We start from the raw sequence: 18,570 nt of genomic DNA on the forward strand, positions 1-18,570 counted from the left end.
CCATCGTTGTACTAACATACCGAAGTATCCTCTTAGCGCAATCAAGATGATCATTTTGTGGGTTCTGCATGAATTGACTAAGTAGACCGACTGAATAGTTGAGGTCGGGTCGTGTGTTGGTTAGATAAATCAGGTTGCCGATCAGTTGTTGATACTGAGTTGGATCGCACTCGATTGTGCCCGAATTGACATCGAGCTTGAGATTTTGGTCGAGAGGTATAGACATGGTTTTGCACTCGGTCATTCCGAACTTGTAGAGTAAGGTGAGAACGTAGTGCCATTGAGAGATCAATGTCTTGACTGGTGTTCAAATTATTTCGATGCCAAGGAAGCAATGGAGCTCATGCAAGTCTTTCATTTCGAATCTACCGGATAGGAGTGATTTGACCTTGATGATCTCGGTGAGATCCTTTCCTCCGATTACTAGATCATCCATATATATGATAATGACAATCGGGTTGTGCGGCTTGTTTCGGAGGTACAGGGAGTTGTCCGATTTCGACATTCAAAAGCCGATTTGGTAAAGACACTGAGTGATCTTCGAATGCCAAGCACGTGGTGCTTCCTTGAGGCCATAGATCGGCTTCTTGAGTCGGCTTTCAGATGAGTACGCGATTCGAAGCCGGGTGGTTGTACCATATACACCTCCTCTTCCAACTCGCCTTGAAGAAATGCGTTCTTGACATCCATTTGTTGGAGATGCCACCCTTTCGTGGTTGCGAGTGCAATTACGGTCGGCACAGTTGTCATCTTTGCCCACCAGGGCAAAGGTCTCCTCAGAATCGACTCCGTGTGATTACGCGTATCCTTTTGCAACGAGTCGTGCTTTGAAGCAATTTACGAAGCCATCGACATTGTATTTGACCTTATAGATCCATCTGCAACCAATTGCTTTCTTGTGAGGTGAATGCGGAACAAGATCCTAGGTCTCGTTTTTGCACAAGGCCTACATTTCTTCATTTATTGCATCGACCCATCACGGTTCCTTCACGGCTTCGGAAAGTAATTTTAGTTCTCGGACAATCGCTATCTTCATCATAAAGGCGTAATGATATGCCATGTACTCATCGTAGCCGAATCGGCTTACGGGGTTCTTTTCACGGGTGGACCGACGTAGCTTTTTGTTCCCGGAGACTAATGCTTTCATCGCACCATTAGTCTGGGTCATCGCAATGTCCATCCTTCGAACTCACTGTCAAGAGAGTGAGTTAACTCGTTGTCGATTGGATCTTTGTAGTCGGACATCTTGGCCTTCCCTTTGTCGAGTTTCGGACTTGGCCGACATGTACTTTGGCCACTCGGGGGCTCCCGTGGTCCACTAAGCCTTGTCATAATCGGACTTTCTTCAAACATGTGTCCGGGTTGAAATTCTTCTTCTATCTCTCATGCAGCCGATTCCGGGTCGATTGGAGTAGAGATCGGAGTCGTCTCTGGATCTACCAGTATCCCGACTCGTCGAAAACGATGTCTCGAGCTTTCAGGTAGATGGGTGGTAGCATTTGTACCCTTTCTATTCGAGCGAATACCGTACAAGGATACATTTCTCTGACTTCGGGTTGAGCTTTTGTTGCGTCTCGTCTGGAATATGCACGTCAGCGATTAAGCCGAAAATCTAGACATGTGATAAATCTAGTTTCTTTCCAAAAAACGTCTCATGAGGGGTTACGTCGTGTACCCCAGAGGTTGTACACCTGTTCATGAGATATACGGTTGTGTTCGCCTGTTCTGCCCAATACGATTTCGGCAGATTCTTCTCATTCATCATTGCCCGTGCAACCTCTACTATGTGCTGATTCTCCCGTTCGGCTACACCATTTTGCTGAGGTGTATGTTGACACGAGAATTCTCGTCGTATTCCTTACTTTCGGAGATATGCCGTAAACTCATCTGAGAAATATTCTTTGCCTCCATCCGATCGAAGATAGCGTACGTGCCGACCCGTGGCTTTTTCGTCTTCGTTTTTGAACCTTTGGAAGTTGCCGGACACTTCTCTCTTCTGTTTCATTGGGTAGAGCCAGGTATGCCTGGAGAAGTCGTCAATGAACGTGACATAATATCGGCAACCACTGAATGTTGCCATCGGGGCTGGTCCCCACACATCTGAATGTACTACATCCATGGTCCCTTTGCTCAAATTCCTCTCTTTCGGGAATGGATGTTGGCATTATTTTCCGAACTGGCATGCCTCGCATACGCCTGTAATCTCCTTCTCAGTAAATGTCGGGAGTCCGATTATGACTCCTTTTGACTGCATGTTCATGCTGAATTGGGTAAGTCGTATCATCTCCAATTTCGACATAGCCGGGTTAGTCGGTCTTTCGTAATTCTTGGAACCAATCTTCATGGGACGTCATGTGATTGGATGGTCCCGAGTCGACAAACCATATGCTATTTGAGGAAGAGGTGTTAATCGGGGCTTGTGCCGACATCGAGTGTGCTTCATGCCTCATTATGAACATCCTGCCACGATCATCGTAGTCGTAATTCGAAGTGTAGTTTGTGAGTTGTCGACTAGTCGAAGTCGAGTCTCGTATCTTTTTTTGGCACTCGTCTTCATAATGGCCTTGTTTTCCACAGTACCCGCATTCAATTGAGTTGTTATGATTGCTCGGTCTAGCAAGGTGGCTCCCCCTTTTACCGAACTCTCTGGGACTGTTTTTGTCCTCTTGCCATTGGTGGAAGTTACGCTCTTGGGTTGGCCAACTGTGTCGGCCTCGTCCGAACCGACCTCTATGTCCACGGCCGTATCCTTTTCTGTCATATGACTATGAGTACAACATCTGACCATCAGGCACATTGTTATTTTGTCGAAGGTGATTTTCTTCAACCAATAGAATCGATTGAAGGTCGAAGAAGGAGGGAGGGTTCTCCCTCGCAGGAATGGCCGATCTGATCGTGCTGAATCGAGATGCCAAGTTGTCGAGGCATATTTGCACCATTTCGTCATCATCGATGACAACATTAATCGAATCGAGGGCATCTCACAACTCCTTGATCTTCAAGGTGTAGCTAGTGATTGACATGTCCCTCTATTGCACGTTGTTTAGCTCCTGTCGAAGTTGGAGCTTTCGTGCAACCGTATTGGCCGCAAAGACCTGCTTGAGGTTCCCCCAAGCTTCTTTCGGTGTTTTAGAATCTCAAATATAGCCGAGCATGTGATCATGAACGCATGACGCAATGCAGTACAACACACGGCTCACAGCATGCTCCTACGCTAGGTAGTTCACGTGTGTCGGTTTGGGTTGCATTTCGTGAGCTCCCTCGATGTAGCTCCAATAACCTTGTTCGACAAGGTACTGATGCATCTTATACTCCCAAGATGCGAAGTTTGTTCTATCGAGCTTCTCGGTGGGAAGAGCACTTCCCATCTAGGCGTTCATTGTCGAACTTCTTCTACTCTTGATGTGAGCTGTGCAGGAATCGTTGCTACAACAATCAGTCGGTTCTCTGCGAGCTTGAGCACAACACACGTGAAGGCGATGGGCTTGGATCAAGCGACCACGCGCTCTGCTACCATGTAAAGAAACAAGAGTGATTATGTGCAAAGGAAGGACTGTTTATGTGTGTGTGTGTGTGAATGTGAGACAAGAGGGAGAGTGAGAGAGAGAGAGGGAGAGTGAGAGAGAGAGGGAGCACTTTTAAAACAAGAAAATGTATATAACATCCAAAAGTAACTAGGTTACAAGAGGTTGGTTTAAATACCAACTAATCTAGGCCAAGTGCCCAAGTTTCTACTTATTACAAAACTATCATCATACAATGTCCACTGACAAGTGTGAACACTCTCTCTATGGGAAGTTGAGTTCGATTCTCAACAAATGAGAAGCAGGCCACGGAGGACAGCACGAAACTCAGCGTTGAACGAATCCGGCTGATAGTCACAGCGTGGAAAAACTGGGCGAAGACCAATATTGACAAGTGTTCAGCAGAGGTATGGAATCAATGGTCGCAACAAGCGATAAAACTACACAATCCTCTGAGCCATTGTGGAAAACCGGAAGAGGGACAATACCGGAAGAGGGACAATGACAATTTCTACAAGATGGACGAAGAAAGTATTGTAACCATCTAGGAGGAATTATCGGATGACTTTTTTTCCTTGGCCAACACTCACCTCGAAGTTGTCCGGAGGCTGATTGAAAGGCTCGATGATGATCAACTCGGTGATACGATCGGGAGTGTCGATGGTTAGAAGTAGAGAAAAGAACAGCAACCATAAATATCAGTGATGAGGAACGGCCGAAAGAGCAACCGAACCAGCAGTCGAAGGAAGTAAGAGCGGAGTAGCCAGATAGAAGCGGTACGGATCAAACGGAAGAAGCCAGGATGGAACAAGCAGAGCAAGCGGAAAATGAAGAGAAGCCGGAGCCAAAGTAGGACAAGAACAATGGCAAGCGGAAGGAGCCGGAGAACAATAGGAGCAGCAACAATAGAGTGGAATTCCACTCAAACCCTTGGATCAAAGCATTTTGGACATACTGGATGAGGAGTAACGGAGCTAACCCGTGGGTTCGATGTGCAAGGTGTTAAGAAAACGTGAAGAAGGCACTCAGCTCTTCTTATGTGCGCGGCGGATCGTGGTGTGCTAGATCATTTGGTGCTCAAACACAGAAGGAAAGGGGGAAGGAGACTTACCTCTGTAGCAGCCAAAACTTCTTCTATTTCATTACACGCAGAGCTCTACTTGCTCTCGTCTGTTTCTCTCTTCTACTCTCACTCTCTGAGTTCTTCTTCTCTATCCTCGCTCTCTCTCTCTCATAGTTCTACTTCCTGTATGTTTCTTACTTACCTACTCTCTTACTTTTTACCTAAGTAATAAGTTACTTATATATGCAGCTAATTAGCTGCATGTAGCTAAATAGCTGTCAGTCGCTAAATAGCTGTCAGTAGCTAATTAGCGGTTTCTCCGTTATGGTCACAAGTAGCTAAATAACTACTATAGCTTATTTCCCAATAAGCATCACATACCATGTTGAGCTTGCTTCTCAACACAAGGCACTGTCCCACGGGCGTGCCATGTGTTGGCTAGAGTATGGTCCGGAGGACAAATGTGGAAAGGGACAAGCTAGAGTCGGATATTATATTAATAATTACTTAGAAATACTATAGGGACGGACGAATCCGGAATAGTTGCACTGATCCGGATTCGGACCGATTCATAACTGGTTGCCGGTATGGCACCTTTTTGTACTTCGAACCATAGGCCTATAAAAGCACCCAAAAATCAATGTAATAGACACGGAAGTAATATAAGTTTGTTTCAGGAATTCAGTATTGTGTATCTTGTCTATTGACCGTCTTTTCTTAATTCTATATCTTACGCATGTTAATCAATCAATGATATATTGCCATTTTGGAATCGATCTGGGAAAAATTGGATTAGAATCATATATGTGCTAGTTAGAATCCTACCCGTAACCACCCTTTGGTGAAGTGATCCGGAAGGACACCCAGTGTGTGTGTGTGTGTGTGTGTGTGTGTGTGTGTGTGTGTGTGTGTGTGTGTGTGAGAGAGAGAGAGAGAGAGAGAGAGAGAGAGAGAGGACAGGAGAGGATAGAAGAGGATAGAAGAGAAGAGAGACACAAGATAGATAAGAGAAAAAATGAAGTACTTAAGAAGAGGAATGTGTATACTAACAAGGAGAATATTTAATACAAAAATGTAGCATTACAAGGAGCAACAACCGACACTATATGAAGTAGGAGGATGGTGCTTTATATAAGGTCACTCTCTCTCTTCATTAACTCACTATAATACCCACTCGCTCTCTAGAACCTTGGGGAATATGGAGACTCATCAGTCATGGGAATACGGAACTCATTAGTTATGTGTCATAGAATATGATTCTATGACACATAGTTGATGTGTAGAGAGTAGTGGTGACTTTTGACCTTTGAATGCTCCTAGATTCTCAAAGGGTGTGTTCCAACACTAGACTAGGTTGAGTTTGATTCTCAACATTGAGACATAGTTCAGACTCTATTGTTGTGGCTAAGCTCTCTTATTTGGATCCGATATTCAACAACCACAATATAATGTAAGGTAATATTGGTGGTATGGATCAACAATGGTATTTTATGTTTTTCTAATTTCCTTCACTTAGGGGTGGTCAATATGGTTAAGCACTCTTAATCTATTGTTCTCTTTGATCTCTTCTTCTTTTTCTCATAATTTAATGTAGTTTGATTTGTAATATGAGTAGTATTCTGAAAATCACAAATTGAGATGTATCATTGAATATCTATTTAGATGGACTTGGTACAAGGCACACTTGGTTTACAAATCGTCACAACTAAAATCAAGTACCTTCAAAATTTTGAGGTAGGTTGATCTTTGGTTCCATGTGGGGGTTTTAAGAACTTGAATCTTGTTAATGCTACGGTAACAAAGTTGTTTCAATTTGGCAAACACTTTTTGATAACTCGTCATGTTATTGTCTCTTCTCAACACTCAACACTTTCTCTAGTTTTTTTTCTCGAATGCCATGAGTTTGGTTGATAGAAAATTGACTTTATATAGAATATGCATGTATTCTTGCTTGCTAACGAACTCCATTGTAGCGATAAATCTTTAAAAAGAAAACCCAAAGAAAGAAAAGGTATTTTTGGTTCTCATGGTCACAACTAAAGCCCAAAAACAATGATCAATCATGGTTTTTTATTTCCACAATACAAGTATCACAAGAGGGCACCATATTAGCATTGAACTAGAATGTCTCATCAATGACTAGAGCACATGTTTTTATAGCATGGTTGGATACATTGCATACTCACAATATTGATACCATGCACAATCACCATTTGGGGTTCATGCAAGCATGTGACTTGGTGATTGGTGAGGTGATGAAATCGCGTATATGTATGACCTAGACTATATAAGAAAAGTTACAACAAATATTATATATGATATGATAGCCTTTTACTTTAGAGTCCCCTTTGAAACCTATTACCTTTTATGATGTTATATGATATTTACTTCCGATATCTCATATTATTCCTTCATGTTTTGACTTGCATCAACTTTTGTTGGGGATGGTTAACGACCATAGGGCTCACATAAGCCCAATGACTAGGATGTTCAATTGTTTGAATGCAGGCTTTTAAATCTATAGAGTTGTATGTACCCCATCAAGCCTCTCTAATACTTTCTCATAGTTGGATAGGTAATCCAATACGAACTTTTGACCCAGAATTCAATATTTGTTCTCGTCCTTATCCAACTCCTCTCTTCCTTATTTAGCTCCTCTCAACCTTTCATAGGAATGCCATCTAAGAGTGACATTCTTATGATCAAACGACAAATTCATAAAACCTTGTCCTCAAATTGAGCTATCAAGTTTATAGTTCATGCCCAACCGGAGTCTAAATGTTGTATTGTTGTCGTTGTATGCAGGTAACTAAAACTAATCGTAGTTGGGGTATTAATGACTAATTGAATAGATAGGTTGACCCATGAAAGTTTTTGTTAGCTTGTTGAAAATAGGCCCAATCTTAGAGTTATGAGTCGTTTATCTTATTGGCTAGTTGCAAATTTGGGATAAAGCATGATTACACTATGAATAATTTACATATGGCTTGTTGTACTTAAGAGAGTTTAAATTCATGAAACTTGTGTTAAGATATGGCCCTTCTATAATCTATGGTGAACTTCAACAAAACAAAACATGTATGTTTATGTATGTTGGGAGTGACATCTTCTTGGGACGCTTCATCCTTATGTTTGAGGGAGAGAGAGAGAGGGGGAGGGAGGAAGAGAGAGAGAGAGCCTTTCTCGATATGTGAGTGTCAAATCTTCTCTGTATCATTCCAATTTTATCCGATGTCCCCGAATGGATATGATATAATTGTGTGCTTTTACCACCAAGAGAGAGAGAGAGAGAGAGAGAGAGAGAGAGAGAGAGAGAGAGAGAGAGAGAGAGAGAGAGAGAGAGAACTCAAGATGGGATCTAGTTTACGTCACCCAAAACACGAGTAACAACATAAACCTTTAACTCTTAGCATATTTTTGTCAAATTTGATCTTGGGAGTGAATATTTGTTTGCTTCACCCGAAGGAGAAACACAATCTTAGAGCATTCAATTATATATTTACTATTCTTTTTTATCCATTTCTTATTTACAATGTTCTCTTAATCTACTAATGTTAACGACCTATATAGTGTACGTCTCCCACTTTTGATTTTGGTTATCCCATGAGCACCTTTTCAATGTTGTTAATGGGATAACAAAGGGATGTAATTTAATCAAATTTAATGAATATATCATTATATATCATCACATCATTGATAATAAAACAAAAAAACCCTTGTTTTGGAACAAAAACTTGTAAATATATCACAAATTGCATACAAGAAAAGTGCTAAGATAGATTGGTCATAAAATGGTTGATTCTTATTTGGAAACATATGTTTATACTTAAAAAGATGTTTCTTATTGAGTAGAAGAGCATACAATTTTGTGGCCCACAAACAATTGTAAGATTACTTGAAAATGCATTGATTTTCATAATAACCATCAACAACATTTGTCAAATGGATGGAATTGGGTCCACTTGTATTTTTGTTTCTAGTGTATAACCTACATATAGCACATTAAGTAATTAACCATTTCATTCATCATCAGGTATGCTAGTTAAAAATCTATTTGATGAGTGTTCAGAATTAGTGAAAGGGATGCTAAACTCAACATTTGTAGTGTAACCTTCTACGTAATCACCAACAAGTGTCATGAGGTTGCTAGCTGTAAATAAGTCATCATTTGTATTATTAGTGTCCCTTACACTCCTTTCACTATAAGGGTAGACATTTGTAAATACTTCATCAGTAATGGTGTCATTGAAGTATAATTGTGTCGTATCCTCATAGGTCGTATTGCCATCTAAATCATAAGTTCGAACCCGCATATGAATATGAACTGTTCTACTGGTGTACCAACCTGTGAGAAAAATGAATAATATACATGAGGTGTACAAGCAATAAAAGGGGTAAGAAAAAGAAAAAGAATTAGATGAAGTGAGCCCATGAATATAAAGTACCAAAGAAAATCAATCATAAAAAATATGTAAGTGTAGAATCTATAAGCATACTATATAAATAGTAGGGAATGTTAAGTTTTGAAATATCCACAATGTAGGGGGAATGGTTAAGCTCATCAAAAGCTTCTTGTGAATAGAACATCATTGCAAAATACCAATAAAAATGGCTAAATAATTTGAGTGAATAGAAAGTATTAAATCCAAAAGATTAAAAGACTTCTTGTGTGAACAAATCATGAGCAACCAAGAGGGAGAGAGGTATACCTGGATAGATGGTATAGAATGTGGCATGGCCTGTGGAGTTAGTAAGTTCTGCGCCTCGTAACCATGTTTCGTTAAGGGTATGCTCTTGTTGCACATCACTATAGACTCCATCATAGCGAGCATGCCAAATGTCAATCCGTGCACCCTCAACTGGGACACAATAGTCAAGGCCAATGGACAGAGTAGCATTCACCACCTTGAAAGTTATATTGAGAGGGAGGCCATATGAGAGGTTTTGTGTCATGTATGCATTTACAATGCTCTCTTCGACCCAGTACGGTCCTTCTGTTTCTGATTCAAGCTCGGTGCAATTGGTGGTCGAAGAAGAAGAAGAAGAATATGACAATAATGATGAAGGACTTGAGCTTGGGATCAAAGGAGACAATTCTTGGACTTGGGTCGTCGTTTGGCTTGGAACCAAACGAGGAGATCTCGATGCCTCGTTCAATGTTGCCATTACCAAGAATAGGAAAAAGAACTCCACCACCACCCCCATTTTTTAACTTCTAGTGTTTCTTCTTTCTCTTCTTGTACTGCTGCTTTTTACTTGAACTTCTTTCTTGATTTTTTGTCAGCTTCCCTTTTCCCCTCTTTCCTTTTTAAAGATCCATCTTTTTTTTTGCCATTATCATCATCATCACTCAATATTGTTGTCAAATTATCACTATCAATATCATACACGAGTCTCCAAGAAGTAATTTCTCGTGTCCAAAAACAAGTTCCTTGTCATCTAACAATAACCACCTATTAATGTTCATTCTCTTGTGTCTTGGGACATGGTTTTTTCCATCTAAAAGAGTAACCCCCTTTTCGCTCGTTTTTGGGTGTAGTTACTCCCATTTTTCTCCTATCTTTAACTTAAGGTAACCCACATAATTAAATTCATTTTTTCTGAATCATTAACCCTTCTTCAATCCAAACACATTGTTTCTCCATCTAGTAAGGCAACCACTTTTCATAGCTCACTCAATCATAATCCAAATCAAAAATCTCTTCTGAAAAGTCTAACCATTTCTTTGACATGTAGTGCATTGGTGTCAAAATCCACGTCCCGCCACATTTTCAAACTCCTTAATAATCATGACAATCCAAGTTATTGAATTTTTCGTCACTTAAGAGAGACACTAAAATTTATTAGAACATTGACAAATGTGAGAGACAACATTTTTAGATTGCAATGTTTCATTACATGGCTCTAGAATACAATGTTCAAAATGATAACACACGAGGAAAACATGGTTATGCATTTTGATGGACAACTAGGAAAATGTGGTTAAGTATTTTGATGGAAAAACTAGTTTGAGAAAAATAAAGTAATGCAACTTTGCCATCTAATAAGACTTAACATAAGTAAGAGTAATTAAAATGTTTTGGAGGAAAAAGTTGTTAAGCTTTCTTTAGACAACTTGGCCGCATTTGAATTTTCATTTTCTCACACAGAGATCTCCATCAAAACGCCTACACTTTACAACAATGTCGAACTATGGGGTAATAATTAAATGAATGTCCAATTCTCTCGCATAATTTTCTGTTTTAATAAATTTATCCTTGAAAGTTTACTAAAATTCTAGTAATGTGGCCTTTTCACAAGTATTACAGAGTTTAAGACCATTAACCAATCAAATTTCTTAGTTTTTAGGCAATGCATGATTTTGGGCTTTCAAGAAGAAAAGCACATAGCATGCATAATTGCATTTTAAGTATAACTAATTAAATTACCAATTCATTCCCTTCTTTCTACAACGTGATGTTGACAAAACAAATCAAGATTGGTAAGTGTTAAAAGGGTTTCCTTATCTAATCAAGAAACTAATTGAGTCAATTTACTTTTCTCCTCACTTGTGGCACTTTAAGAATTAGAAATAACTTCGTAGTTTTGTTAAAAGAGTCACATATGCCATTGGCTTATTTAATTTTTACTGTGTTAAACACGACTTTTCAAAAACAATTCTGTAGGACGTATGCGGAGGAACTATGTGAAAGACTTTTAGAAAACAATTCTGTAGGAGGTTAAACCATTTGTATATGAGGAGGAACTATGTGAAAGGCTTCCATTGTATCCTCCTTTTCATATAACAACAATTGTCCCTCTAGAATGCCCCACCTAATTGCACCCCAAGTGATCACACACTTAACATGTTATCAATATTAGCAGCCTTAATACTCTCTTCCATACTTGCATAATTTTAGGACAAAACCACAATGCAACTTAATTGATTCCATCATACATCCACAACCAAATCCACAGAACTTACTATTTAGTTGCTGTAACCAGCTCAAAACCAGTAGTGCATAATATATCAATAACCAACAAAAAAGTACAATCTTCTTGGGAATCTGCATACTCCATAACCACTTCTAATATTTAGATGCATCCTATTGAAAATCAAACTCAACCCAGTCTAATGTGTGAACACACGCTATCGTGAAAATCAGTCACTAAGTGCGGATTGTGAGGCGGAACCGCTGGGGTTTTAGACTGGAAGGATTTGAAGTTTGCACTAGCTTTAGCGAGACAATAATTAAGATAGATTGAAACAGAGAGAGAGATTGAGATAAAATAGAACGCTTGACTTTAGATTGAGAGAGATTGAAATGGAGATAGAGATTAAGATTGAACCCTTCACTTTAGATTTTAGAAACAAGATTAATATATCACCAATTGGATAACGATTTTTCTTTTTCTCTTTTTTTCTTTTTCTTCTTCATCCACTCTTTTATAGATGCCCCCATGCATATGATGCATGTGAGGTGCAAGACATGCATGTAATGCATAAAATGCATGAGATGCATGATTGCCATTTAGCGCTCATGCATTACATGTGTTGCATGATAACCATCTCACTCAATCAAGCTCTCATGTATGAGAATTTACATGTGAAAGTATAATGATAAAAATATAACTTAAAGAAATGACTCGGTTTTTTCGTTTCACACCGAAATTTTCAAGACATTGTGCTTAACGATCAACCTATCCGACCGACCCGTCTATCCGGTCCATCCGGTCCGCATCCGACTCGGTCCATCCTATCCACATCTAACCCGGTGATCCAATCCATCCGGTCCGGTGATCCGATCCAATCCAGTTCCGATGTCGTCCGGCCTGTCCGGTTCCATCGTCATCTAGTCCCGGTCCCGATTTTGGTTCCGTCGTCGTTCGTTCATTTCGGTTCCAGTTCTGTCATCGTTCAGTTCCAGTTTCGTCACCATCCGTCCGGTCCGGGCCTCCAAAACCATTACGAGTCGTTAAGCCACAGTTTAGCCCAAGAACATTCTGTGCTCCACATATAGACAAAAAGTAATAAGTTCTGGCTCTGCTTATATACTGTGGGATCCTGATTTGTCCTATTTATGTGTTTTGTTTTTCTCTTCTTCTTTTCAAACTTCACATTCACATAACTTGACATTTAGTTTTCCGTTTCAAATGTAGTAACGTACATTCGGAAGCTCTTGACGACATCTATCTTTTCGTACCAAGATATTAAACGAATCTAAAATAGTATCTTTACTATTATTGTTTCATATTGTGTGTGAAGAACCACACTTGATTGTGTATGTTCCTTGCAATTTTCACACCATTACCGAAAATTTTCACGACATCCACCCCCACCAAACCGCACATCCTCTGGTACATGCCAAGAAGAGAGAATGTGAGATTTCGGCTATGGTGATCAGTACGATTCCTCCATTTTGAGCATGTCCATTTCTTTCACTGAAAGCATTGTCACCAACCAATCCACCATATCATTAACTTTTTCTTTGCTTTAACATGACTAGTTCTCATGGCCCCTTGTTCTCCTTCAGAACATGACTCTTTAGGCTTTATGCATGTTCCACCTTTTTCCCGATCGTCTCCTTGCTCAAGGCACTATGTTTTTCTCCCCAAGCCTTTATCTGAATAATGACATTCACTACCCCATGTAGTACCTTCAAGTGCATGCCCACTTTGAGATCCTTACGCGACCATCCTCTATATTTCTCACTTTGTCTAGTTTCATTATACAATCTCATGTTAGAGTTGAAAATCTTCACGCTAGCGTCTTTGCTAGATGTTTTGATCACATTCTTCCAATCCTGATGGCTCGCTTGGCCATCGTCATCCCTTGTCGTACTTTGCCATCGTCATCCTGATGGCTCGATTTTGTCTCTATGCTTTGCTTGACCTCTTCCTCCCACACATTAGCTTCAACCCTTGCTTCTTCGTCATCGATCAATGCCCAAGTCTCCAGAACGAGTGTGGAGAGATCCATATGTATTTGTCGGCCACTTCCCAACATCATTATTTGTAGCAGCGTGGACATTCGCTTCCCTGCCATCATCTTCTGTCTCTTGGGTCTCACGTTGGCTTTGAACCACAACTGCCCAAGTCCCTAGAACATGTGCGAAGGAATCCATTTGTCTTTGGTCAATTGCCTTCGACACCTTTGTCTTGATGTCATCTTTCACATCAGATTTGAACTCCCCCTTGTTGCCACCTTCCGTCTCTTGGGTCTTCTATTGGTTCTCGGACACAACTGCCCAAGTCTCTAGAACCAATGTGGGGAAAGTCTTGTTATTGCCATCATTCACTATCGACTCGTCCATATCTACCGTCTCCTCGATGTTGTGCACACCATCTTGGTCCTTCCCCTTACTACCACCTTCCATCTCTTGGGTCTCACGTTGGCTCTCTGCAACTACCCAAGTCTCCGAAACTTGTGTGAAGGAATCCTCAATGCGGCCATCTGCCATTAATTCTTCCATAGACACCTCTGACACGATGTCATTTTTCGTGGCTATCTCTTCAATCTCATGGGCCTCGTACCCATTGACCCTCTTGATCGAGCAAGCCTCGATTATGATTCCTCTTCGTCACATGTTTTCGTTTCGACCTTCGGCTCCTCGCCAACACCTTCCGTCTCTTGGGTCTCACGTTGGTTCTTAGACGCAACTGCCCAGGTCTCTGGAACAAGTGCAAAGAAAATCTGACCATGGTCGTTGCCGATGCTTGTTGTCTTATTCATAGTCACCTCCTTGATGTCGTATTTAGCGGCTAGATCCTCAATTATGCTAGCCTCGCACTCTTTATCTCCATTGACGCAAGCTTTGATTAGGCTTGCTCCTTCATCATCCGATGTTTCGAACACGACGCGCGTCCCGAAACATTTGTCCTCCTTTGGAGTGGCCTTCGCCGTCCTCGAGTCATCGTCAATCTTCTTTTCTTGTAGGATGCGTTGTTTAGGTGGCTCGACTTCTTTAGGTGGTCTTGTTTTTTCTACTCTTGCCCTTGCTAAGTCAATATCATCAAGCCATTGACGATGCGTATCAATCTTGTTGCATGCTCGCTTCACCGCAACCCAGTTTGCCACAAGCCCGTTTGCTTGGGTATCATCTTCAAGAAGAGTCCCCAATTCTCATCTATCCTTCATATCCACAACTTTCAAGAAGTACAAAGTCTTGTCCTCCTCAAGCAGCACTTGGTCCGTGTTTGGGAGACAACTAAACATCTGGTCAAATTCGTCATACACCCTCGAGGCGCTCAACTTCTTATTTTTCTTTTCTATCCACTTCATTAAGGCATGTCGAGTCATCCTCAACAAATCTTCTGTCGTGAACTCTACTAATATTGCTTTCTCGAACTCGGACCATGTTGTCTTGCCTTCTTGAAGTTCGATGATGCGTCTTTGGATGTTGTTGGCGACCACTCTCTTGAAACTTGTAATTTGACGCACTTTCGACACGTCCCTCTGATTCATCTCCCTTCTATATGCATCAAGGAACTTCGTAATGTTCCTTCCGTCAAATTGACCCTCAAGCTCTACGACACGGTCGACAGCCTTCTCCACGCTCGCATCGTTGTCCCGAGATCTCATCACTTTTTCAACGATTAGAATCATCCTTTTCAACTCTCCCAATTGATTGCTTGAGGATGCCATCTCCAAGTATCGGTCGATCCTTGACTTGATCCTTCCTACTGCCTATTTCGCGTCGGCTTCATCACTCAATTATGTCGTGAAAATCCATCACTACGTGCGGATCATGAGGCGGAACCGCCGGGGTTCTGGACCGGAAGGATTCGAAGTTTGCACTAGCTTTAGCGAGAAAGTAATTAAGATAGATTGCAAGAGAGAGAGATTGAGATAAGATAGAACGCTTGACTTTACATTGAGAGAGATTGAAATGGAGAGAGAGATTAAGATTGAACCCTTCACTTTAGATTTTAGAAACAAGATTAATACATCACCAATTGGATAACGATTTTTCTGTTTCTTTTCTTTTTCTTTTCTTTTTTTTAATTTCTTGATTAATACATAGCCCGTTTTTCTTCTTCATCCACTCTTTTATAGATGCCCCCATGCATATGATACATGTGAGGTGCAAGACATTCATGTGATGCATAAAATGCATGAGATGCATGATTGCCATTTAGTGCTCATGCATTACATGTGTTGCATGATAACTAACCATGTTACTAAATCAAGCTCTCATGTATGAGAATTTACATGTGAAAGTATAATGATAAAAATATAACTTAAAGAAATGACTCGGTTTTTTCGTTTCACACCGAAATTTTCAAGACACCGTGCTTAACGATCAACCTATCTAACTGACCCGTCTATTCGGTCCATCCGGTTCGGTGATCTGATCCAGTCCAGTTCTGGTGCTATCCGGCCCGTCCGGTTCCGTCGTCGTCCGGTCCCCGTCCCGATTTCGGTTCCGTCGCCGTCCGTCCATTCCGGGTCCAGTTTCAGTTCCGTCGCCATTCGGTTCCCGTTTCATCGCCATCCGTCCAGTCCGGTCCTCCAAAACCATTATGAGTCTTTAAGCCATAGTTTAGCCCAAGAACATTTTGTGCTCCACATATCGACAAAAAGTAATAAGTTCTGGCTCTGCTTATATACTGTGGGATCCTGATTTTTCCTATCTATGTGGTGTTACGGGCATGACCATATAATATCCCGTGGTGAGAATTTACCACAGTATTCTTTACACTCTCGTTTAACCTTCACACTTATCCACGTGTATAGAATACTACGGTAAATTCTCACCACGGGATATTATATGGTCGTGTACCTCACAATTCTAAGACATTGCCTATGGGTAAGTGCGTTGAATTAGCCCCATGGTTTTGTGGACCATTTACAGTCCTCAAACGCATTGGGTCATCAACCTATCGTCTCACTCTTCCCGATGGCGTTGAAATTCATCCAGTTTTTCATGTGAGTCGTCTAAAAGAACTTCTAGGTTCTAATGACAATACAGTTACAACTGAAACTCTGGTTACTTCTGAAGAATTATCTTCTAAACCACATGTACCAGAAAGAATTCTCGATGTTAAAACAAAAAAATTACATACTAAAGAAATCCAAGAATTTAAAATAAAATGGATGGATAAATCAATAAAAGATGCCACATGGGAACGCGAAAATACTCTCAAAACTAACTTCCCTAACTTTCCGTTGCAAGAGTGCAATGTTTTAAAGAGGGGGAGTATGTTACGGGCATGACCATATAATATCCTGTGGTGAGAATTTACCGTAGTATTCTATACACGTGGATAAGTGTGAGGGTTAAACGAGAGTGTAAAGAAGGGGAGGATTACTTTTAATCCTGAGACAACCCATTAGGCCAAGTGTGAACTTGCCTGGGGGGCTTGGGTATCACTATAAATAAGAGGCCTAGCTACCCTCATTTGAGGATCTTGTTGACTACGTCGAGACTCTATCTTGTGGTGGGTCAACTCTTGTAGCGAGCGCGCCAGCACCATGTACGACTCGACGCCACGACGATGGTATGGGACGCTGATCGAGGCTTGAGTCCGTCTCGATCCCTTCGCTCGGGGGTGGTCAAGTGGATCAGCACCCTTCTTTCTCTCTCTCCTTTCTATCTATTTATCTATTTTCTATCCTTATCTCATGCTTACATTAGTCTATGTCTCTAATATGTGGGATATCTCATAGTTTTGTTTTTCTCTTCTTCTTCTCAAACTTCACATTCACATAACTTGACATTTAGTTGTCCGTTTCAAATGTAGTAAAGTACATTCAGAAGCCCTTGAAGGCATCCATATTTTCGTACCAAGATATTAAACTAATCTAAAATAGTATCTTTACTATTATTGTCCCATATCATGTGTGAAGAACCACACTCGATTTTGTATGTTGCTCGCAATTTTCACACCATTGCCGAAAATCTTCACGACAACGCTTTGAGAATGTATGAGCATTCAAAGGTCACCACTAACTCTCCAACATTAACTATGTGTCATAGAATCATATTCTATGACACACAACTAATGAGGTTCCACATTTCCTATGACACATGAGCTTCTATAGTTACTAGAGAGAGAATGGGTGTTTTAATGTAGAGAGAGGGTGACTTTGTATAAAGCACCCTCTTTTTGTATCCGATGGTTGGTTTCTATTGTATTTCTTACTCCTTGTTAATATACATTTGAGTTCTTTATTTCCTATCTATTTTGTGTCTCTTCTCTCCTCTTTCACACATACATCTCTAATCTATTCCGCATAACACAATTACTCTAGCTAATTATTTACACATCCATTAAAGAGGCCCCATTTGCCAACTACACTTTCATAACAGACGGGGGATGCAATTTCTTACTTAAGGGCAACTTTCGTCCCAACTTCACAGAATATTAAATAAATTGAATAAATTTAGTTTGAGACTAAGGATTTGTATATTTCCAAAGATAATCTAATGGATCCCAATGTAGGTCCAACAACATTTTTTTTTAAAATACCCATAGTTGGCAAAATAACATACTATCAGAAGGAGAAGGATCTAAAATCCATACCAATCACTCTCACTGGATGTTGCAATATCGTTTGCCAAAATGACGATTCCACATCAGTTTGCCATAATCTTCCTTGCTCAGATACATCAAAATAATAACAGTCTCCTTGAGACGTTCCTTTTAATCCTATCATATCACCAATTGGAGGAAAGTATCCAAACCAAACATGCACAAAAGAAGGTGACCAATTAGAGAGAAAATCCCCTAAAGATAATTGAATTGCATCAAACATAGCTCTAAAACCCCTACACCTGGTAGCACCAAGCTGAGAATTATTAAGATGACAAACAAAATTTCCCCAAGAGGCTATCGTGGTAGCTATACCATTATCCAACTCAGCCCATTGTAACCGTTGTCTACTTCCAAGCAATACACCCCTCTCATTAGAAAAAATAAAATTCCAAAGCAAAGGTTGCCTCAACAGTTCTTCATTCAAAGATGGGCATCTACGAATAAATAAAAAACTTGACATCATCC

General features: G+C 40.5%; 1 protein-coding gene across 1 annotated transcript; it reads right to left on the minus strand.

The window, feature by feature from the left end:
• Positions 1-8,406: 8,406 nt before the first annotated feature.
• Positions 8,407-9,888, minus strand: LOC147852966 (uncharacterized). The gene is made up of 2 exons (XM_087332780.1): positions 9,297-9,888; positions 8,407-8,932 (listed from the first exon to the last, which is right to left on the minus strand). Exons 1-2 carry the CDS (start codon positions 9,790-9,792, stop codon positions 8,607-8,609), a joined length of 822 nt encoding a protein of 273 aa, XP_087188906.1. The 5' UTR covers positions 9,793-9,888; the 3' UTR covers positions 8,407-8,606.
• Between the last annotated feature and the right edge of the window lie 8,682 nt (positions 9,889-18,570).

This window comes from Azolla caroliniana, unplaced genomic scaffold, assembly GCF_043228905.1.
Source record: "Azolla caroliniana isolate FFs.n. ecotype wild unplaced genomic scaffold, voAzoCaro1.0.p SCAF_17, whole genome shotgun sequence".
NCBI lineage: Eukaryota > Viridiplantae > Streptophyta > Polypodiopsida > Salviniales > Salviniaceae > Azolla > Azolla caroliniana.